We start from the raw sequence: 24,689 nt of genomic DNA, 5'->3' as shown, positions 1-24,689 counted from the left end.
CGACTAAGCCACCCAGGCGCCCCAAGACAAAACTGAATCTTAAGGGAAGTATGTGGAATATCTCCTAAAATATTTACTAAGAAATTGCATGGCAAATGTGGCATTTGGCATCCAGGTGAAAAAGGTCTGCTATTGCTATGTTCAGTCCATATGCTGATGATTTGAAAGGTGCAAAGACGGAGTGCCTGGGTGGTTCAGTCGGTTAAGGTTCAACTTTGGCTCGGGTCATGATCTCATAGTTTGTGGGTTTGGGGCCCACATTAGGGTTGCTGCTTTCAGTGCAGTGCCTGCTTCAGATCCTCTGTCTCCCTCTCTCTGCCCCTTCCCCACTGTGCTCTCTCAAAAATAAATAAAAACATTTAAAAAATTGAAAGGTGCAAAGTCATGTATACCAAAGTCACTCATAACCTCGCAGGTATAAACAGCACCAGAACAGACAGATAAAGTAACTCAGCACTGAACTTTAAAATCCTACAGGGAATAAAAGAGACGTGACAGCTATTTTCATTTTCAGCTTGCATTTCCTTAACTCTTCAGGAAACACAATTTTTCATGCTAGCGTTATTTCTCTACTCAAAATGTTGATAAATTAGACATATCTTTTCAGTGTCACTAAATGAATAATCACTTAAACCCACCCAATTAAAATCAGAATGTGTTATGAAATTTTGGTTCAGACTATAATATAACTAACTAAAAATGTAAGAAATGTACTTCCTGGGCATTTTTCTTTTTTTTTTAATTTTTTTTTTTTTTTTCTGAGAGAGAGAGAGAGACAGCATGAGCAGGGTAGGGGCAGAGAGAGAGGGAGACACATAATCTGAAGCAGGCTCCAGGCTCTGATCTAGCTGTCAGCACAGAGCCCGACGCGGGGCTTGAACCCACAAACTGTGAGACCCTGACCTGAGCCTAAGTCAGACGCTTAACCGACTGAGCTACCCAGGCGCCCCTTAAAACGTTTATTTTTGAGAGAGAGGGAGGGAAAGGGAGAGAGTAAGGGAGCGAGGGAGAGAATGAGAATGAGTGGTGGAGGGGCAGAAAAAAGAGGGAGACACAGAATCCGAAGCAGGCTGTCTGAGCTGATAGCACAGAGCCTAACACGAGGCTTGAACTCACAAACCATGAGATAATGACTTGAGCCAAAGCCAGACGCTCAACTGACTGGGCCACCCAGGTGCCCCTCCAGACCATTTTTCAATATGCTGAACTTTACAAAAATTTACTAACTCAAACTTTATTAACATTTCTTATTGTTAGCATAATAAGAGATTTCCTACAGATTTCCTACCCTCATGAACCTGAGTCTACAAATTTATCACTGAAGCCAACTGTCTTTCTCTCCTGTGGCAGGTGTGGTGTGCAGGGGTCCTAAGCCACACTGCCTCTCGGTGTGACCAAAAGCTTACATCTATGACACAGTTGGCCAGGTTATGAGTGTATTCTGTGGTGAAGCAAACTAGACCACATTGTGTAGAGAATCTATAATCTTAGTCTTAAGAGCACTGTGGTAAGAAAAATCCAAAGACTATTTACAAAAATAAATCAATTAAGTAGATTTGCTCATTTATAAGTCATCCATTGAATTAGTAAGCAAAAAGCAGAGATTCTCTGAGATACTAATAAAAGTTCATTCATTCTTGTACTCATTCATGCATTCTACCAGTTTTTATCAGTGTCTTCTGACTGCCAAGGTTAGACACAGAGCCTTACAGTTTAGCGAGAGAAACACAATTTCAATCCAATCTGACTTATGCTTATTCAAACTATCTAAACTAAGTAAAATCTCTACATACAACTCTTGAACCAAACTCAAAATTTAATAAACTAATCAATCTTGAGGAATTTAGCCTAAATCAGGGCTGCCTGGGTGGCTCAGTTGGTTGAGCATCCGACTCTTGATTTCAGCTCAGGTCATGATCCCAGGGTCATGGGATGGAGTCACATGTCAGGTTCTGCACTAAGTGTGAAGCCTGCTTGGGATTCTCTCTCTCCCCTATTTTAATACGTTTTATTTCTCCAAACTGTTTCCTTATCTGTACACTGGAAACTATTACAATATCCAGTTGACCATTGAACAACATGGGTTTGAGCTACAGGGGTCCACTTGCACGCAGGTCTGTCAAAAATTAATACAGTACAGCAAATGTATTTTCTCTTCCATGTGACTTCATTTTTAAATAATGTTTTTCAAAGTTTATTTATTTTTGAAAGAGAGAGTACAAGCAGGGGAGGGGCAGGGAGAGGGGGTAAAGAGGATCTGAAGCAGGTTCTGCACTGACAGCAGCGAGCTTGACGTGGGGCTCAATCTCACAATGAGATCATGACCTGAGCCGAAGTTGGAGGCTCAACCGACTGAGTCACTCAGGCACCCCTTATTACTTTTAAAATAAATTTTCTTTTCTCTAGCTCACTTTATTGTAAGAATACAGTATATAATACATATAACATAAGTATTAATTGACTATGTTATCAGTAAGGCTTCTGGTCAACAGTAAGTCAACAGTAGTTAGGGTGGTTTTTTTTGAGAGAGGGAGAGAGAGAGAGAAAGAGAGAAGGAGGGAGGGAGGGGCAAAGACAGGGAGACAGAGATCCCAAAGCAGGCTCCACAATGTCACCGCAGAACCCAATGCAGAGCTTGAACTCACAAACTGTGAGATCATGACCTGAGCCAAAATCAAGAGTCAGACACTTAAACCAACTGAGCCACCCAGGTGTCCCAGTTAGTAAAGTTTCAGGGGAGTCAGAAGTTATACACAGACCTGCAACTGTGCAGAGGGTTGGCATTTCAACCCTCACGTTGTTCAAAGGTCAACTGTATATGTACTCTTCAGGGTTCATACAAGGGCTAAATGAGATATTCATTGTTAGGTGCTAAACAGAGTATCTGACACATATTACGAACTCCATAAATACAGGCTCTGTCATTGTCATTATGATGTTATTATCATCATATCATCGGGGGTCATATCCTTGTTTCATCTCATGAAGTCATCCTACATTTTTTGAAATGCTGATGCAACAGTGTATTCATATTGACTTTCAATCCAGTATATCTCAGATGGTACCTTCAATATACTTCAAGACTTACTTTCTAGAATATTTAAATTTTGTTTGAGGTACTACAGCAAGGAGGATAAAGGCTATTCCAAAGCTACAACAAAGCAAAAGTCTTCACTGTAAGCTCCTGCTTGCTGACTTCAGACTGCAGTAACTGCTAGAAAGTCCTCCTTAGGTTAAGGAACCTATCTTCACCTGTGTTCTAGCAATTGGTCTTAACTCCTGTAGACTTACAGAGCTAGACAATGTAAATCATTTTCCATATGACAGGTCTTCAAATATGTGCAGACACCTCCTGGAGCACCTGAGTGGCTCAGTCAGTTAAGCATCTGACTTTGTCTCAGGTGACGATCTCACAGGTTGTGGGTTTGAGCCCCGCATCGGGCTCCACACAGACAGCTCAGAGCCTGGAGCCTCCTTCAGATTCTGTGTCTCCCCTTCTCTCTGCCCTTCCCCTGCTCATGCTCTGTCTCTCCCTGTTAAAAAAAAAAAATGTGCAGACAGCTACTATCTCCTAGCTAAAGCTTACTTTCTTTGTACTAAGTATCCCCAAGTGTCATTTTTCCTTATATGACACAGTTTAAGGTATGAGAGCACATTCTCCTTGCTGTGCCCCCATTATTGTTGCCTTGCAGCTAGTGGTATTAATTTGCAGTTAGTGGTATTGGAGATTCTTTCTTTGGACTTCAAGGGGTAGAGGCTAAAATCTTGAAAGGCTTATTAGGAAATAACACACACCTCCCCATGACTTGCAATCACCCTGTTTGGTGGAGACAGTTCAAACCCATGTCTACTGGTTACAATAAGCCCAGGAATCCTGGATTCATTATGAGATTCTTTTTCTTTTCCTATAGGGTAAAGACGCATCCATTAAAAGACTAGAAGCCTTAAGAAAATCTGATTAGGACAGATCTTTTATAACACAGCCACCACCACAAAGCATTCAGTTAATTCTCAATCTATATGAAGACGGTGTAAGTATGGAACTACTCTCTGGCCATAATTGATGATACAGCAAAAGTTACCAGCCAGATTACTAATGCAATAGCGTTCTCACTAGTTTCCATAAGACCAGTTTCTTCCCATTTCAATTTTACTCCTCATAGTGCTTTCAACAAACAAAGCTGATTATGTCATATCCCTGATTAAAAAGCTCTCTTGGCTTCCTTAGTTGCTTAAATGACTACCTACCTACCAATTCCTCAAACAGAAAATTCTTGCACTCCCGCCACCCCTACCACACTCCCACCCAATATGCCTTTCTAAATCTCAGCCCAGTTGCTACCCCCGCTATGTATGCTTCACCATCATACAGGCTAGTTCCTAACCTCAGTCAGCTGTGTAACTGATGTGAGTTTTAGGTCGAGGCAAAAAGGAGATGGCCTAATCTATCTTTATAGCTCACTGCTGTTAGGAGTCAGGTAGACAGGGCCACCAGAAGTCCCACCTACCATCATCTTCCCTTACCGCCACTTCCTAGATATGTGCTAGGCTTGATCAGAATCCCAGGACCTTGTCCTTTACTGTTCTCTCTGTATAGAAGAATACACTTCCCCTAATTCTTCTGTAAAACCTAAGTTTAAGACAATGATCAAATGCCACTTCAAAGGCTCTGTGAAGCTGTTCTCCATTTTTCTCAGGAGTATGCCTTACAATCCCCTCTGTGCTATGGCAGTTTAAGGTCCTTTCTCTTAGGACCTTAAACTAACTAAGTAACTAAGACCTTAAGTAACTAAGAGCAGTTACTGATTTATAATTTAATTTTTATCTCTACACTTCCTTTCCTTATTAGATTATGAGCTCCTTTGGGGTGCTGAGGATCTGTCTTACTCCCTTTTGTAATCTCAGAATGTATCCTTGTGTCAGTCACATAATCGTAATACGCTTGTTGAATGAATAATAAAATAGAATGTCTACTTTGTTTTGAAAAGGAAGCTGATTTCAGTAAAGTTTCAGAAAAAATGAAGAGAGAAATAAAAGTACAAGTTACAATGGATTTGTCATGATTATTTTCAGTGGAATTATAAGACCTTGCCAAATCATAAAATATTATTTTAGTAGACGCCTGAAATCTCCATCATAAGAACTAAAGAGATGAAATTTTTATGGGCATGTTTATTCAAGCCAGTGCACTAAGCCACTTAGGATTCTTGTTCACTTAAAACTATCAAAGTTTAAAAAAGTAAAATGGTGCATGTATTTATTTATTATCAATTATTAAACATTACTGTTTTTCCAGTGTAAATAGTTCATATAGTGTCAAAATTTATTATTTTCATTAACTTTCTATGGTTCGTCTGACAATGTATTTAAGTTGGTAAAATTTCTGCTTGTCTCTATGTTACCGCTTCTCTAGTAATTTTTTCCTTTCGGTTTTTAAATAATTTTTCAATGTTTATTTACTTTTTAGAGAGAGAGAAAGAGTGTTGAGAGCATGAGTGGGGGAGGGGCAGAGAGAGAGGAGACACAGAATCTGAAGCAGGCTCCAGGCTCTCAGCTGTCAGCACAGAGCCTATTGCAGGGCTTGAACTCATGAACCATGAGATAGTGACCTGAGCTGAAGTAGGTCGCTTAACCGACTGAGCCACCCAGGCACTCCCAGTGCCTTTTCGGATTTTAAAAGCACTGAAATCAACCTGTCAGCCATAGTCAATATCTGTTTGCAACTGCATATTTTTGGGTTGCTATAATTCAAGGTATCACAAGTATTTCTTAATTTAAATATTTACTCTGTGTGCAATATCCTCCAATATGGCATTTCTTGCAGCTGCTAGAAATCTTTCAGAATCCTACCATGTGAAATTAAACATAGTCTTCAAATGGTAAGAAGCCTTTGCTAGCAACCAGAATACTGTTTTCAGGTTGCTTTAGACTTCGTTGATCTCAACTGCAGACACCTCGACATATGGTAGGAATGTTCTCTCCTCATCAGTTCTTTTCTTAAGGCTGCAATTTCCTCCTTGGGTGAGGAGAATGGTATGGATTCAGTGTCTACAGCTCTTTGAAGATGGATTTTATTAAGTGCTAATCTTTTATAAATAACTGAACCTAAACAAACCTGGTATTGAGTGATACTTTTTATCCTTCTTTATGGGAGGTGAGAGGCTGGGTGTCTTTTGACCTACTCCATATTTGTTAATTTAATTGAGAGTTGTAAACCCTGTAACTGAAAAACCAAATTACACATTTCTTTAAACAAAAACAACAAAAAAGTGTTTGGGAGAATGGAGGACTCCATAAGAATCAATGGTTCTCAACTTGGGCCAATTCTCTCTGACTAGGGACATTTTTTAATATCTGAATACATTTTTTTGGTAGTCATGACTGGTATGGTGCTACTGGCATTTAGTGTAGAGAGAAATCCAGTCATCCAATTCTTGTTCTCCAATAAGTAAGGTATCATTTTTTCTCTGGATGCTTCCTATAATTTTGTTAGTTTTCAATTTGATTATGATGTACCTGGGTATTGACTTTTACAGATTAATCCAGTTGTGGGGCGGCTGGGGGGCTGTGAGTTAACTGTCTAATTTTGGTTCAGGTCATGATCTCATGGCTTATGGGTTCAAGCACCCCTTTGGGCTCTGTGCTCAGGGCCTGGAGCCTGCTTCAGATTCTATGTCTCCCTCTCTTTCTGTCCCTCCCTTTCTCTCTCTTTCTACCTCTCTCTTTCTCCCTCCTCCCTAAATGAATGAATAAATGAATAAATGATTAATCCAGTTTAGATTTTGCTAAGCTTCTTGAATGTGTAGATTTATGTCATTTGCCATGTTTGCGAAGCTTTCTTGCAATTATTTTTTCAAATATTTTCTCTGCAAAAATTCTTTTCTCCTCTCCCTCAGGGACTCAGCTGTCAGACTTTTGGTATTGTCCCAAAGGTGCATGAGGCAATGATCATTTTTTTTTTCAATTTTTTTTTCTTGTTGTTCAGATTGGACTTCTATTAATCAGGCTTCAAAATTAACAGAAATTAGTCTGAATCTTCCCTCTGTTATTTCCATTCTGCTATTGAACCCATTTGGTGAGTTTTTGTATTTTGGTTAGTTCCTACCTTTCCTTTCACTTCAAGAGTGTTTGCCCTTACTTCCTGGAACATTTTTATCATGGTTGCTCTAAAAGTCTTCGGGAGATAATTCCAACATTTGCATCAATTCAGAATCATCTATTGATGGTCTTTTCCCATGTGAATTGAGGTTTTCCTGGTTCTTTGTATGCTGAGTAATTCTGGATTGTATTTTGAATATGATGTTATGAGATTTCGAGTCTTATTTAAACCATATTTAAAATATTCATATTGTTGTTCTATCAAGCAATCAACCTGTTTCAATTCAGGATGCAAATTCTGACCAGCCTTCTATGGGTTGTGGTTTCAATGTCAGTTCTGTTTCAAACATCTTTGTAACACTATTTGGATGTGTCCTGTACATGCACTATCCAAAGTTCAGTCTGGAATCCAGGCAGTGGTCTATCCCATAGCTCAGTTTTCAAATCTTTGGTAGGTATACTGCTTAAAATAAGACTTAAGCCTATCTAGCTCAGAGATGAGCTGAGGAGTTCATAAAGAACTTTATAGGTGGCACCTGGCTGGCTCAGTTGGTGAAGCATGGGACTCTTAGTAGTGGGGTTGTGAGTTTGAGCCCCATGTTCAGTGGAGAGATAACTTAAAAATAAAATCTTAGAATAAACAAAAAAAAAAAAGAGAGAGAAAACTTCATGAGATTGTTTTTTCAGTCTTCACTCTCTCTATTATCTCCTTGGTACTTTTTGGTTCTTTGAGACACCATTTTCAGTCATCTAACCAGAAAGCTAGTACTGTACTTATTCCACTCTGCCACAAACTTCCTATGACTGATTTTCCTCTAATTTCTCACTCTTGGGAAGTAGATTTTACATAATAGTATACTTAAATCCAGCTGTCAACAGTGGATCTTTTTGAAATGTCTTGAAATTTCTGTTATGTGGGTGACATTCATCTCTGGTTTCTAATATAAATGCAAATAATCATTATCTACTCATTCAGTAAATTTTAACTGAGCATCTAGTATGTGCTAGTTAGTATTTCAGTGAATGATACAAGGACATTTCCCTCTGGAACTTATATTTAAATTGAAGGGAAGGGCATTTGGGTGGCTCAGTTGGTTAAGCAACTGACTTCGGCTCAGGTCATGATCTCACAGTCTGTGGGTCCAAGCCCCACATTGGGCTCTGTGTTGACAGCTCAGACCTGGAGCCTGCTTCAGATTCTGTGTCTCCCTCTCTCTCTCTGCCCCACCCCCACTCATGCTCTGTCTAAAAAATTAATAAACATTAAAATTTTTTTAAATTTTAATTGAGGGGAAACAAAGTGAATAAACAATAAGTAAATATCGGATATGTCAAAAAGAGATAAGTACTACACAAAAATATAGCAAGAGAAAAGAGGTGGGGGTGTAGACGTTAACTCAGAGTAACGTGGGACCCGAGAGAGTGAGGAAAGAAGTAATGAGATCTGCTTGAAGTTAAAAGGATTGTTCCAGTTTTTCCTCTTTATCTATTTCATTAGTCACTTCAAAGATAACTTGGTAGGTTAGACAGTTGGAGCCCATGTGTGAGCTGCTACCTTGCTCAGAAGTTCCCTGATTTCATGTCTTTTCATCTTAACCATCTGAATTCTGTATGTTCAAGGCACAATTTTCAAGCGTACCTGGGGCACAGGCCAATTCTCCGCTAACAAACAGCATTTGGGGCAGAATTTGTTACTGTTTATTAGTTCCCCACTTTTTTTTTTTTAATGTTTTATTTGTTTCCAAGAGAGAGAGACAGCATGAGCAGGGGAGGGTCAGAGAGAGAGGGAGGCACAGAATTGGAAACAGGCTCCAGGCTCTGAGCTAGCTGTCAGCACAGAGCCTGATGCGGGGCTCAAACCCACAAACCATGAGATCATGACCTGAGCCGAAGTCAGACACTTAACCGACTGAGCCACCCAGGTGCCCCCCGACTTTTTTTTTTTTAACTGCAGACACTGACTGGTATACTCTGGGCCAAGTTTCTTTAAGGTTTTAGTTTACAATAAATAATTCTTTTCTTGTGTGTCTTATAAAATATGTTCCTTGTACAAAAATCAGAAATCACAGATAAGCAAACAGGAGGAAAATAATTAAGAGATGTTCATGTAAAATAATTTTGGTTTATACACTTCCATTTTTTTAAGTTTTTTTCTTTTTAAGTTTTAAGTAATCTCTACATTCTACATGTAGCTCAAACTCACAATCCTGAAATCAAGAGCTGCATGCTCGACCAACCAAGCCAGCCTGTTTTTTTTAACCATGAATAAGTTTCACATGTTTGCAACAACTGTTCTCAGTGTGATTATGGGTTCAACCACTAACATGAGACTGTCAGTACGACCACACCATGCTGCATCACAAAATGTCCCAACTTAGCTCACATCAGGTTTTTAATCACATCACTTTCCAAGGAGACATACATATACACCTGTTTAGTGTCCTCTTTAGAAATCTTTAATAGAGCTTCTGAATTGATGGTAAATACTCTTACCTGGTAACTCATCTGCTACATTTGTAGCCAGGACACATATCCTTTTGTCACTAAATAATTAAGGCTACAACATCAACACAAGAACAGTAGTACCAACAACTGCTGTTTATTAAGCACTATGTGCTAGCCATGCTGCTCAGCAACTTAAAAATTCAAAGCATTTTCTAAAATATTTCAGAAAATTACATCATTAAAAGAGAATTTAGTTTTGACTTATTTCCAGAAAAATAAGCTAGCCATAGAGTCAATAAAACTCAAGAGAACCAGAGAGCAGTGTTAGCTTGAACTATTCTACTTATTTATCCAGGTCCCATCAATAATTAAACTGTCCCCTGATGCCACCAGCATACCATTTAATTCTTCTGCTACACTGCACTGAAATGCTATGGAAAAAGTTCCTCTTGTTATATTATTTACTACTATTGCATCAGCATACTAAATTACCTATGGTAGCTCTCTGGTAATAAAATAGGCAATTTATTTTTCAGAAAATGAATTACTCATTGGTAAATCACAGCCATGACCGTCTTTACTCCAAAAACGCAAAAGATAAAAATTCCGTCCAAAGCATGACATTCTAATACCACTCTTTGACCTAATAATTCTACTTCAAGGAATATAGAATAAGGAAAAAATACCACAAATGTGTGAAAGCTTTAAACGTCCAATAAGAGGAAAAGAACATGGTCATGCAGATAGTGAAAACATGATGTAGGCAAGAAATATCTTGTTTTAAAAGATTATTTCCAGACATGGAAGATGCTAACAAATTTTACAGGAAAAGGGCAGGTTCACAAACTACATGCAACAAAGTCTCAATTTTGTAAAATAACATTTATGTATGTTTGTACATTACATAAATACATTTATACATACAAATGCTAAAAAGATACAGCCCAAGATTTTAACCACAGGTAGCGTTACTATGGAGAATTAGTTCTATTTTTTCAATGTTTTCTAAATTTCTACAATGAATATATATTTTTATATTAAAAAAGAAACAGATTCTTTCTCTTTCATAGATTGGTAGTTCTCAGATTTTTAAAAACAAGGATAGAGCATTAGAGATCTGTTGTAGACTAGTATCTTTTCTAACTTATATTAAAGCCTCTGAATGCTTTCAGTGGTCTAACTGAAAACACATTTTTCCCCCTAAGAAATGATTTTGTTTTCTTTCTTTTCATGCTGGGGTATTTAAGTAGAGTATGACTGGCCTTAATCACAAATGAGTATGATTACAAATTTCACTAATAATGTCTCCTTCCTTTCAGATTGGGCCACACAATCAATACATCAAAACTGGGTTAATTCCCAGTTTGAATCTGATAACCTCTGGCATTTATGCCAAAGTGGAGTAATTTTCAGTGGCCTCCGACCAGTCTCTGCTGTTTTGAATCCCCACCTATAGCTGGGTGGCTGACAGATTTTGCTGCCTCATCCAGAATTGTCATTCTTCAGGATTTTCATAAGAAATGGAGAGAGCCAAGACCCTAGGGTCCCATTCTAAGAACTGTCCGACCTATGCAATGAAAAACATCTCCAGTTACCACAGAAAAACAGTGACAGAGTCATCGTAACTATGAATTACGACATGCAGGCAAAGACAAACTATATACCCACTAGCCTGGCTCTGCAATTTATATCTCTGAGTCTTTTATTTCCTCCTCCCTGAAATGTGGATTATAATACCTGTTAACTGGGCAGCTGCAAGGATGCATGAGCTAATGTGTGAAAAACACAGAGCATAGTGCTTGGTGTACAGTTAAAATTCCCTAAGTGGCAGTGTACAGATGTTGTTACTGAAGAAATAAACATACCTGTATGCATATTTATGCAAACTAAGGAAGGATAAAAACATTAATAATCTGAAAACAATCCACGGGGAAATGATAGCCTTGAAGATAATTTAAAATTCACAAAGATAATTTAGCAGCGGCAACTGCTACCATTTTGCTGTGCTCCCTCTAAACTACATACTTCTATTAACAATCGTAAATTTGAGAAGTAAGATCATGTGATAAGGTGCTTAAATAAAGTGACTGCTGCAAGCTGGCTGTGTACTTTCCTGCAATTATGACCGCTGACGTTAATTACATTTTTATGTGTAGCATATGAACTGCACATTTTCTGACTGCAGCCCCAGGCCCGATGCAGGACACTCTCTTTCGGCATGAGTAATGGCAACAAGGCGGCAGAGCCTCATCACTTCGGGAGGCAGGGCTGGAGAATGGGGCAAGAGACACCTGACCACCTCTTGTTCTCTGGGAAAGAAACAGGGGCCGATAATGAAACAAACCCATGTGCACAAGGAGGCTCCGATTCCTGACCTTCTAGGTAAAGCAGACGTTAAGAGAGTAAAAGCAGAGTCCTACCCTGTCCATATCTAACAGAAGGTCTGGAATTGAGTAACTCTTATTGTTGAATGAATGAAGAAATCAATGAAGCCTCAAAGTCCTAACTCTCCATGTGAAACAGCTATGGGGGACCTCAGAGGCATGGGGAGGGGGGAGTTGGCCAACACAGGTATTCCTTGGGTTATTCCCTGATTTCCCACTAACTGTTGAAATGTGAGAACCAAAATTTTAATTCGGCTACAAGCAAGGAACTGGGAGGACATTTCCCAGAGTGCTTACAAATATGGTCTAGAACTTCATAATAAGGGAAATGCCAGTGTAACGATTTGGACGTGTTTATCACAGTTGTGCCATATATTCTCCTTAAATGAGGACAGATTTAGTATAATGGCTTGAGGAAACATTTAGTATAATGGTACAGAATGAGTGTTTACAATACAGACAATAATAAAGATAATAGCTAAAAATTACCTAGGACTTCTGGAGTCCAGACAACTGGGCTAAGTGGCTTTTCATGATGACTCATGAGCCCTCCATACAATGATCTGAAATGTTACACATCGACTTTATAGATGCAGAAAGTGAGGCCTAAAAGGTTTACAATTACTCCCAAGTCCGCACGGCTACTGACAGTGATAAAGCCAAGACGCATACCCCAAATACTGGATTTCAGAGCCTAAAATATGAATTACTGTTATTCTGACAAACAGGATTCATTTAGAGTTCTAAAGGCATAAATCGAATCAACATTTGAGTAACTGGGTCCTGTTGTTTTTTACTTTACTTTTTCTACTTGTAGAAAACCATTACTGGTTCTGATGTGATTAAAGTTTAAGTTTTAAAGCTGTTCCCTATACCTATGTGTGGAATTAGATACTTAAAAAAACTTTTTTTTAACATTTATTCATTTTTTCAGAGACAGAGAAACAATGTGAAGGGGAAGGACAGAGAGAGAGGGAGACACTGAATCTGAAGCAAGCTCCAGTCTCTGAGCTGTAAGCACAGAGCCCAACACAGGGCTTGAACTCATGAACCATGAGGTCATGACCTGAGCCAAAGTTGGCCATTACTTAACCAACTGAGCCAACGAGGAGCCTCTGGAATTAGATATTCTTATAAGTGTCTTCCTGATTATTATGTCCACTTGGGCACAAACACATTCCTAGAATTACCTGCTCCAAACTCTATTTGAACAGTTTGGGTAAAAGGATTTTCTACCACCACCTAAACTGAACACAATACAGCTTTGTAAGGGGCTGAACCTGTCAAGCACCCAGTATCTCTCTGGATCTCCATACAGACTTGGGGATATTTTTGAAAAATGAAGAAGTCTCAAAATCCTCTCCCAAGAAAGACAGGCATTGTGCGAAGGACTCCATAATAGTCCTAAAGGTCACTTCAGACTGGGTCTGAGGATTTCTCTCCATTCTGACAGAAAATAAGCTTCTGGAACTTTAAGAATGGAAGAGGAGCTAGATCGAAGAGAAAGGTTTGGTAATCAAATAAGAATAAAAAGGGTAGGGGGAGGGGCGCCTGGGTGGCTTAGTCGGTTAAGCGTCCGACTTTCGCTTAGGTCATGATCTCGCGGTTCGTGGGTTCGAGCCCCGCGTCGGGCTTTGTGCTGACAGCTAGCTCAGAGCCTGGAGCCTGTTTCAGTCTGTGACTCCCTCTCTCTCTGACCCTCCCCTGCTCATGCTCTCTCTCTCTCTAGAAATAAAAAAAAAAATTAAAAAAAAAAAAAAAAAAAGGGGTAGGAGGAGAGCAGAAAAGATTAGTCTTGCTTTTTAATCTAAAGGAACCTAAAGTTGCCTGGACTTAATAGGCATGGGTTAAGCCTCCTGTGAGATGACAAATGTGTCCCATTGGGCTGATCCGGCTTCTCAGTAAGTTCCAATCTGTCCCTTTTGCCTTCTGCCTCTTGTTCTTTCTTTTTCCAGTAATAATATGCATGGAAAGGTGGGCTGTGCAGTGTGCTAGTGCTGCGTGAGAAAGGGAACATTCAATACTTGTAATCATAATGACTGTTAAGTTACATACAACCTGGCCGAGGGACCTCAAACTCTTTCCTTCCCCTGAACGTGTCATGTTACTGCTTTCCCTGGGACAAGAGTCTTTGTCTGTGTGATGAACACCTCCTTCTCCAGCAGGTCCCACTCCAAATACCCCCCCCCCCCCCCCCCCCCCCCCCCCCCCCCCCCTCGTGAAGACGTTCCTTGACCCCTCAGTAAGGTGAAGATCTCCAGCTTCAAGCTCCCACAGTGGGTTGTAAGCCCCTTTAGCGTGGCGACTGTTAATTACTGTAATGAGTTCCATGCAGTCAGAGATGTGTCTTTGAACTCTGCCTCCTCAGGCATTTTAATGAAATTTTGTTGAATAGACAAATAAATTAATTCGGCTGGGGTGCTGGCCGCCGACACCCTGGCTGAATGGTGGCAGCCTTCCTGTGACTGGAAGCATCAAATAGCACCACCTTCTTGAGCAGGAGCACTGTGTTTTCTTCCTCCATGCAGCCTTCCCAAGACCTAACACCAACTCCTCCTCACAGAAGATGCTCAAACAAAACAAAAAACAAAAAACCCAAAAAACCAACCAAACAACAACAACAAAAAACTCAGTGAATTAAATGAGACCTTGGCTGAAAGGGCTGACTTCTAGAAAATTACTTTACTTTCATGGCTCCATCTAAACTATTTTTCAGATATCTGATTTTTTAAGACACACTGGGTATTTCTCTACCTGATTTCTTAATATGTTCTTCCAAGATTTTTTTAAAGATCCTACTTTGTTTGAAACACTTTCCACACACCCCCCCTATTTCATAGAGCAGAAGAGGACCTGGAGTCTGCTAAACTCCATTTCTAGGTCAGACATAGAACCTAATGTGGATACATGAAACATGGCTAAGAGGCTTTCCAGCTGGCCTGCCTAACACTACATCTTTGTTTTCAAGGGCCCCTTTGAAACATAAATATGTCATTAATCTACAAGGGGGTTCTTTTCCCCCACTTTCTGAAACTAATACTTACTTGCTGAATAGAGTACAGATATCAGAATAGGCACCAAACACCACTAGCACAAAGCTGAGGAGAGGTGGGGAGAACTGTTGTCCTATAAATATAAAAACTGAAAGCTCCTCTCATTGGGCAAGTAGCTGCATTCTCTACACAGGATATGGTCCAATCTTGTTATTGTTCTCAACAAAAATAAAATTACTGAGAGCTGGCTGAGAGTAGTAACAACGATAAGAAGGCTTAAAAGCCCAGCTCCTATTTTTAAAATGGATTTGGGAAGGAGGAAGCTCTCTGGCATATAAGAGACTGAGTTTTCTGTGCCCTGTGGAATTTTCTTCATGTCACCCTCTCAGCGCCTCCGCTGCTAGTCTGGTGAGAGCAAGAAAAAAATCATAGTCACATTTTTCCAAGAGAGCAGCACATCTGGTTATCTCATTTTTCAGAAGTGTCTGATCATGTGTGGGCCCAAAACACAGAATTTAAGGCTTTTCCTCTCTGGTCCGGTTTTTCCTAACTACAGCCAATGCGTTCCTAAGGACAGAGGTACAGTCCGCACGTACATCTCATTTCAAAATTTTGCTCACAGAGTCACTGATTTACAACTCTGTGAGCATGCCTGCTCAGGTCAAACTTTTTGTTCTGTGTATTTAAAATATTCCTCCTTTTATTTTTGTAGCTAAAACTTAACAGAGTACAATTAAGTAATGAAGGCACCAGACCCTTCCCAGTTGTGCTTACAGGAAACCACATTATGGCAGGATTGATGGAATGTACCTTTTTAAACATCCTGGTGGAATCCTCACTTATCTGCATGAAACGCATAATCACATTGTTCAGATAGATGTCACTCAAAGTTGCATGGTCTTTGCTTTCTCTTCTCACTTGGTTCAGAAGCAAATACCAGCAGTTCACTGGAGACAGCAAATTCTGGTCTTTCCTGAGAAGTGAAGAAAAACAGAATTACCCTCGATTTGAAAGCTGCCCCAACCAGCTGGGGGAAGTCACCAAGGTGAAGCAGGAGCCACAACAGATGGGTATTATTGCTCTTCTTCCTACTCTGGGCATTGCTCATTGGGCTACTCGAGAGCCAGCACATCAGCCTTCCAGGCTGTGATGGCGGAAAGCCAGCAATTCCCTAGGCCTGGAAGAAAAAACTTGGACCAAGAACACCAGTCAAACCCACACTCCTGACAAGGGCCATGGGACCCTAACACACACAGTACTCAGGCAGGCTTTCAGCTTTCAACATCCATTGAAGAAAGTAGTTGATATTTACATAAAAGTCTATTGACTACTGTCTCACAGACTGACTGTGGTTTGCCACTGCTTACAAAGTCTGCTTTGAATGTCCAGTCTGCTGCTGGAAAAGAGATTTGGCTAGGTATGCTTTCCATGGGACATACATTCGAGGATTATTCATTAATCCCCTGATATATAAACTCCAGCTTCCCAAGAAGTGTTCCTGGGAATCACAGCTTTACAACATTGTCTGAAGGCTCAGGAATAGAACCAAGAGGTTTACTGCCTTATGACCTGTCATTAAACTATTTCAGATTTGTAACGACACCTTGTTTTAGTCTAGAGAATAAAGCTAAAAGTGAATATAAACCACAAGACAACTTGGAAAAAAAATCTTAAAGGATACCTCCAAACAAAAAATGGTAACCAACTGGCTTCAGAAAAGAAAAAAAAGACAGTGGTCTTTAGTTTAAAGTTAGACTTTAGTTTAAGTCTAACTGAAAAATGACAAAGAAGGCATAAGAATGTTTATCCTACGTAGGGCCACTAGTGCCATTTGTACTGGACATGCTACCTTATTATTCACAATCACTTATGATTCTGAACATTAATTATGTTAGGAAAGAAATCATTAAGTCAACTCTTTCTGCCCCTAAGTTCCTCAGATTCAAGATCTGACACTAAATCAAATCCAAATCCTCTGTGGAAGAAAGTACAAGTATCAGATGGAAGTAGAAACAGTTGAAGGGGAAAATCCTCTGTTCCAGGGTCCTAGGATTGGTACCCACTAGAAAAGCCCCCTGGCACACTAGAATTACACCCCTTTTTTTTTTTTTTTAATCAAAGTCATCAATCAAGAGACACTGCATCTGTGGCAGACAATACAGGCCTTTCTATTGACAGTCTCTATCTAGCCAGCCTAAGAGGTAAATGTTACATTAATATATTAACTTTTATGTATATCCTTTATGCTGAAATAACCCATAAATTCTCTGAGAACATTTCCTACTTTGACATTTCCTACTTTGAGAACGTTTCCTATATTTTTGTATCCTGAGTGTCCTGCCCAGGTTAAGCATTAAATAAATGATTTTTCACTCGCTGAATAAACATGCATTATTGCCTTAATAGTAAGAGACAATAATATACAATGACAGTAATAGCAGCTATCATTTGCTGAGCACCTGCTACAAGAAATACTACACAAGAGCATAGAATATTAATCTATTCTGTCCAAGTTCAAATCCCAGAACTATATTTACTAGCTATGTGATCTTGGCCAAATTATCTCAACTTCTCTATGCCTCTGTAACTTCATTTGTAGAGTAGGTAAAACAACAGTACTTGTAAGATTATTATGAGGATGATTTCAGTTAATATATAGTTTTTAATGCTTACTATAATGCCTTAGATCCACGATAAGTGCTAAACAAAGTTAGCTACAAAGTTAGCTATTTTTATCTAGTGGCTGGCTGGTCTAAAGACTTGACACACATTAACTCTACATAATCCTTACCACTACAGTTTAAGGCAGAAATTCTTTGTATGCCCTCTATCAGTGAGAGAGGTGAAGCTTAGCGATTTGCTGAAGACCAAACTAGTATCAGAGTCTTTGAGTCCAGGAAGGCTGATCTAAGCCTTGGTCTTCTGTCAGTGGCAAACTTAAGTTAAGGGCTGTTCTACACAATGAGCATCCCAAAGCTGAGAACTGCCAAAGATTTAACATTTGTTTGGTGAAGAGAAGAAGGGACACAGAGTGCATAACTCATGCAGGCTATCAATCACATCAAGGACTTTGTCATGTTTCTTATTTAATGGTCATCAAATCTCATTTTACAAGTTAGGAAGCCAAGGCCCAGAAAGGTTAAACAACTTGACCAGAGTCGCACAGGAAAGCCAATATTCAAACCAGGTCTGTTTGATGCTTTCATAAAGGCTTTGAGTTTCTTCCTACGCCTCGTTTGGCCCTTCTGTAGACTTATCTTCAGTCCCAAATTCAATGAGCCCAAATCAAAGAAAATTCCAAACTGTTTACCTCTTGACAAAAAACATGTGGACAAACCAGGAGAAAGAAAAAAGGGGCAGCTGAACTACTAAGGGATCAGACTAAGGTGCCTTGGTCCATACAGGTTTTCAGCACAACCGATTACCAAGCATGGAACACAGAAGATGTTCAAAAATATTTACTGATTGGATGAATGGGCTGTCTTCTTGTTTGTAATCACTTTAAAAAGGGACAGTTACTGTGAATTCAGTACTGGGTCCAGTCCCTTTCCAGTTCTAGTCTCTGTCAAGTACGTTTGACATTTGTCCACCCTGGGAATCATCACTAAGATTTATTTCTACACTGGACCAACACTAGAGATTAGCCATCAGAAACAAAATTTTTTCCCCCTATCAAGAATTGTGCTGCAAAGCCAACAGTGAAAACAAAGACAGGTTCTCTGCAGCCTCCTCTAGTCTGGAGCTCAGCCTGAGCAGACTGGACCCTGTGTTGCTGCAAGGAGGTAGGGGGGTTTTCTGCTTTACCAACGTACAAATAGTACTTCCGCTGGTTGGGATTTTAGGCTGGAGCGCAATGCAATAGGGTTGGTAGTGGGGAGGCCCTCTGTTCCACCTCTCTACCTTGCACACGCTTCATCGTCTGCCCCACATGGGACTTAAGGGTGGCTGTAACTGTCCCTTTGAGTTTACAGTCCCCTCTTCCTCTTTTGGCCCCTGGAAGTTTCCCTTACTTTCCTATGAGTTCAGTCACACATTTATAGTGATGTCCATTATATTTTAATCAGCATTTCTGGAAGTTTCATAGCAGAAATACTTTTCAGATTGCCTAGCCTACTATATTTCCAGAAAGTAAAGACAGTGCTGCCCTTTAAATACCTTCTAAACAAATCTCTTTCTTTCTGCCTGCTGTATTGCTAGTGAGCACCCCCTACGTGCTCTCCTCCCTCTCCTGTGGCTTCTTCCAGTCTACAGTCCTACCCGGGGTCTTTGTCATCATCTTATAATGCAGGTCTGAGTTGGTTCACTCTTCTACTTAGAACTCTCCAAATGCTTCTCATGTAGTCAGGACAAAGTTCAAGCTGTGAAGTGTGACCTACAGGCCTCCTGGATCTGGTACAATTTATACCTGTGGATTGAATATTTCCACTTGGTGGTGGAAGGGAAAAAACATGGCATCCGCTCCTCTGTCTGAGCCAACAAGATTTAAAACTGGGAATTCTCTTCCTCTGCCTCCTGCCAGCACCTCGCCTCTGCTGCCTTCCCTTCTCCCCCTCCTCCTGTCTCTGCATGACACAGCTTACCATCTCCCTACTTGCTCCCACTTGACTCCTTCTGTTCCACACAACTGCCTTGCTCCCTTTCCGTCTGCTCCCTGATACAGGATGTTCCCCTTGCTGGAACATCTGCTCTGGTTCCCTCAACTTGCCAACTAGTCCTTCATGTCTGCACTTACATATCACTTTTTCCACAGCCTTTCCTTGGCCTTCCCTTCCCCACCTCCACTATAAAATGGATTTCCATCGGATCTCTCCATGGCATCCTGCACTTAGCAATGTCATAGTTCATATATACTCTATTAAAGTTGCCTACTGCTCTTTTTCTGCCTCTAGGATCTAAATTACAAAGTAAATTTCACTATGAGAAAAGCTGTATGTATTTTTTAAACAAATGAAGTACAATTAATTCAAGGTTTAATTATACTTGGTCATAAATATTTTACTAAAAACCCTGAGTTTAAAGTCAGTCTCAAGTGCAGTGATCACAAACATGATTGGGGGTGGGGAGCTAAACACAAGCACCCCTTACTGCTCATTTTCAGACAAAATCACTACAGAAACCCTGAGGTCCTTGCTCGGAGAAGCAGCCATCATAAATGTGCCTACTGAAATATCTTCCAGGGTAGACACCAACTCCCATTTTTCTGTAAGCAGGCATTTTATAAACACACACCTTTTCTTCTTATATATAAAGTCCTTCACAAATAAATATTTATTAGAAAGAAAAAAATGTTGAGAGATTTAAAAATGTAATACACTGGTGCTCACAAATTATAAATGCAGAGAGTTGCTTTCATCTGTGAGGATATTCAGATCGACAGCTTATCCGCCGAAGATGGAACATTCCAAAACCAAGAAGGGTGGTGAGAAGGTAGGGTATCACCTTGGAAAGATGAATTTGAGTCAAATCTCTCTTACTTGTACTGCTGATGATCCTTGGTGCTTCTTGTTTTTGCCATGAACCTTTCTGCTAACTTCTCTAGGTTCCGAGAATATTCCGTCTCAATTTCAGCTTTTTTCCGGAAGAAATCCTGGAGGTCCTGGAGAAGTTGAACTCGCATCTCTGTTTGCTGCTCCAGGCATTTTTGTTGCTCTACCAGCTGAGCTCTGATTTCTAAGGAAAGAAGAGAATCTATTTGACGATTTTGTGAAAACTACTGAGGCGTGTGGGTACATGTGAGACGAAAGTAACAAATCCTATTTTACGTTTCGCTCTGTCTTGGACCTTTATGAGACTGCTAGATCCAGATCGGTTCTTTACATAATCTGCTGACCCTTTAAAAGAATGGGCCAAGTCCCAGGAAAGAATGTAATAAATGAGGATAGAAATATGGGTTACATTTGCAATGCCGCAAAAGAGCATGGTCATGAGGGCAAATAAATTAAGGCCTTTAAGATAACAATTGATAACATGTGACATCTTTGGGTAGCTAAGTGCATTGTAATTTTTTCAACAGCATTTTACCTCAACTATCCCTTTCAAATTTGAAAGGCAAAGATGTGAGCATCATTTCTTCCAGATTTCTGAACCACCAAATATGTGCCAGTTGGCAAGCACATCAGACACTGACATCTGGTAATTTTTATTTAGTGTATAAACTTCTAGTTTGTAAAACACATAGCTTCTGGGTTTATAGAGATGCTCTGCCTAAAAATAATTTCCTTGTATATTCAAATAATCCATTCATAAATGGAATCCTCAGATTCCACTTTATTATTCTATTCACAACATCAAAGGGTCTTCACTTGGCCTTCAGTTTTTACACAGTGTTCAAACTAACAGCTCTACTGACACTTATAATCCTGAAAAGAATCCTCTGATGATTTTAATACATTGGGAAGATGAACGTTAGTCTTTTACTGACTGAGGGGAAAAAACACAAAAGCAAAGGTGTGTCATGCAAAACTATCTGTAAATGACTGTAATGATGGAACCTGTGTGTTTTAGAAAATGAGATACAGCAATAACTCTGACTTGTTTTTGTCCGAGGCCCAGCGCTAACCTCCAGGCAAGAATACTCATACCGGAAAACTTTATTCATCTTTTCCAGAGTCAGTGAGTATTCCCTAAAAGCCCTCACTTTCAGCGAATACTTACTGACTCTGGGAAAGATGAATAAAGTTAACAGAATACAAAAATATGCCCAGGGACACTTGGCTGGCTCAGTAGGTGGAGCATGCAACTCTTGATCGCAGAGTTGTGAGTTCAAGTCCCACACTGGTTGTAGAGATTACTTGAAAATAAAATCTTTAAAAAAAAAAGAAAAGAAAGAAATCAATGTCCTAATAACACCTCCTCAATCCCTTTCTAATTTATCCTTCTTCAATAGCGAAAGACTGAGTTCACAATATGTATGCATACATTTGGTCATGTTTAATCAAGCTCAAGTTTAATCAGCAGGCTGGTCAAGTTCTGAACGGGGTGTCAGGAAACTTGCTCAATTTAATAATGGCTAGCAATAATCAAAGACTAATCTATACCCTATTGAAGTAGGTACAAGTATTATCCTCATTTTAAAAAGAAGAAACTGAGGTTTAAGGAGATTAAATACTTTCTCCTGGCAAAAAAAGATACAATAACTATGAAACAAGGCCCTCAATAATGTCACGTTCTAGGCAACAAGGCTTTAGGCGGAGGACTGGGAAGCCACAGGATGCATTTCTTTTTTTCTTTATTTTTTTATTTTGAGAGAGAGAGAGAGAGAGAGAGAGAGAGAGAGAGAGAGAGAGAGAGTTCCAAGCAGGCTCCACACCACCAGCACAGGCCCTAATGCAGGGCTTGAACTCACAAACTGTGAGATCATGACCTGAGCTGAAATCAAGAGTCTGACGCTTAACTGACAAGGCCACCCAGGTGCTCCACAGGAAGCATTCGGTGTCCTGTCTTGGTTTCTTCACCTCTAGATTGGGGGTTCCTATTACTAATCTCATAGAAGTGTGGTGAACACCAGAGTGAAAACATTATTACAGGCTTCTAACTACCATGAACAGCAGCTTTTTTTTAGTCAATCAAAGTAAGTGTTTTTCAATACAGTGTTATAATCACCGTGTCTACCAAACTCTTTCCCCCACAAATGCATAACTATTTTTGTCTCATGAAGAAGAAAGAAATCAAAGGTGGGGGGGATTTTTCATTCAGGAATCTCAGTACGCCTTTTTCAGATTTGGTAATTTTAGCACATCTTGCTGTGTTAAGAGAAAAATAAATCGTCTTATGCTGTCAACTGGGTTTTCTTTTTTTCTTTTAAGCTGCTTTGCTGCCAAATAAGAAAAAAAAAGTGGCTAAGAGTACAGACCTCAATAGAACTACACAAAAATTCTGTGGGGTTCCTTCCTCAGCCTCATTCTTAGATTTTTCTCTTGCTTGCTTCCTTCAGGGTTTAAAATCAAGAGCCAGGGAATTTTGAGGAGGACTGTATTTAAACAGTTAAAACCCTCATCCTCTTTTTGCTGGGAGTAACAGTTATTTCATATCGTTAGTAATTTCCTCATCAAAACAGGACACTAGCAGCATTTTCGATAAGGAAAAGGTGAAGGGCCAGAATCTAGGGTATGGTTTTGAGAAAATAAAATATGCTCTAAAATCTGGAGGGGAATTCATTTGATCATCTCTTTAATTTAGACAAGTTGGAGACAAATGAGGAAATGATCACAAAAAAGACAGTAAGAAAAAAAAAATCAATACACAAGTACTACCATAAGAAATGTCTTATTAGAAAGAAAAAACCTTTGGGTTCCTTACACCATACAGAGCCACAATGTAGCACAATGTTTGAGTAGGCCACCTCCCAGCACATGCGGTATGGCTTTCTTCATATGACCTCACTAGATGTGATCTAACATGAAATGGCACTGACGAATTTAAGAGTATAAATAAATGAGTAAAATATAATAGTCATATACATTTTGGTCCGCTGCTCAGAACATATCAAAGAAGCCGGTAGTGATGCACTGTGCCCCACACCATATCAGTCCTTGCATTGGGACCGCAGATGGCTACAGGATGTAGCACCACTGTCATGCAAGGTACCAAAGAACCATTAGGGCTGGAATTGGTGAAAGTAGCACAGTAAGCTGTGATTTCTAGAAAAAGTGTAAGCCTTATTTCTGTAGAAGGGATTACAGCTTCCTACCCACGTGCAGATTCTTTAAAGATGATCTTTTAGAACACTTTCTATTAGCTTTTTTTATATTAGTATTGATCTGGATAATTTATTTTTGAGAGTCAAGCTTCATTTTAATTTATAGTTCATCAAGCCATTATTGAGCGATTTTGTGTTAGGCAGGGCATAACAACACTTATGAGGATTTCTAAGACACAACTCCTTCTGGTAGGAAATACAGATCCTAAGTGGATAGCATCAACACACTATGCTCTCTGCTCTAATGGAGAAATGTACCAGGAAGCTATGGAAAGAGGAGCTGACCCAGACAGTGGAACAGCATATAAGGCATAATACCCTGAAGGATAAGTACATTACAAGGTATACAGCTATAACCACCAAGAAAGTGGAAAGACAACACAAAGAATGGAGAAGTATTTACAAATTATGTATCTAAGAAGGAACTTGTATCTTGAATATGTAAAGAACTCTTACAAGTTATTAATAAAAACATAAATAATCCAACTTTTTAAATGGACAAAGGATGTCAATAGACATTTTCTCCAAAGAAGATCTACAAATGGCCAATAGCAGATGGAAAGTGGCTCAACATCATTAGCTGTCAGGAAGAGGCAAACACCACTTCACACCTGCTTGGATAGTTATAATAAAAAGGACAGATAATAACAAGTGTTGGCGAGGATGTGGAGAAAACAGAACCCTCACTCACTGCTTCTAGGAATGCAAAATGGCATAGCTACTTTGGAAAACAATCTGGCAGGTCCGCAAAAGTTTAAATATAGAGTTAACACAGACATAGCAAATCCACTCGTACCTAGGTATGTACTCAAGAAAAATGAGAACACAAAACTTATGTACAAATGTTTATAACGGCATTATTTATAACAGATGAAAAGTGGAACAATGTACATGTCCATCAACTGTTGAACAGATGAACAAAATGTGGTCTAGGTACAGAAGTGACTCAGCCATTAAAGGAGTAAAGTACTGATTCATGCTACAACATGGATGAACCTTGAAAATATAACCTAAGTGAATGAAACTAGGCATGAAGGGAAACTGACTGCATTATGAGCTATCCAGAACAGA

The 24,689-nt window shown here is 39.6% G+C and overlaps 1 protein-coding gene across 1 annotated transcript in view; it reads right to left on the bottom strand.

Moving 5' to 3' along the window:
* SRGAP1 (SLIT-ROBO Rho GTPase activating protein 1) overlaps positions 1–24,689 on the bottom strand; it is a 286,653-nt gene that overhangs the window by 128,408 nt on the left and 133,556 nt on the right. Inside the window, exons 2-3 of the mRNA XM_039234288.1 lie at positions 20,395–20,590; positions 15,731–15,893 (exon numbers count right to left, since the gene is read on the bottom strand). Of these exons, the coding sequence (XP_039090219.1) occupies positions 15,731–15,893; positions 20,395–20,590 (359 nt within the window). The remainder of the gene's footprint in view (positions 1–15,730; positions 15,894–20,394; positions 20,591–24,689) is intronic.

Source organism: Hyaena hyaena, unplaced genomic scaffold, assembly GCF_003009895.1.
Source record: "Hyaena hyaena isolate Hyena2069 unplaced genomic scaffold, ASM300989v1 scaffold_87, whole genome shotgun sequence".
In the NCBI taxonomy this organism is placed as follows: Eukaryota; Metazoa; Chordata; class Mammalia; order Carnivora; family Hyaenidae; genus Hyaena; species Hyaena hyaena.
The sequence above is the reverse complement of the archived record's forward strand: the minus strand, read 5'-3'. Positions and strand labels throughout refer to the sequence as shown.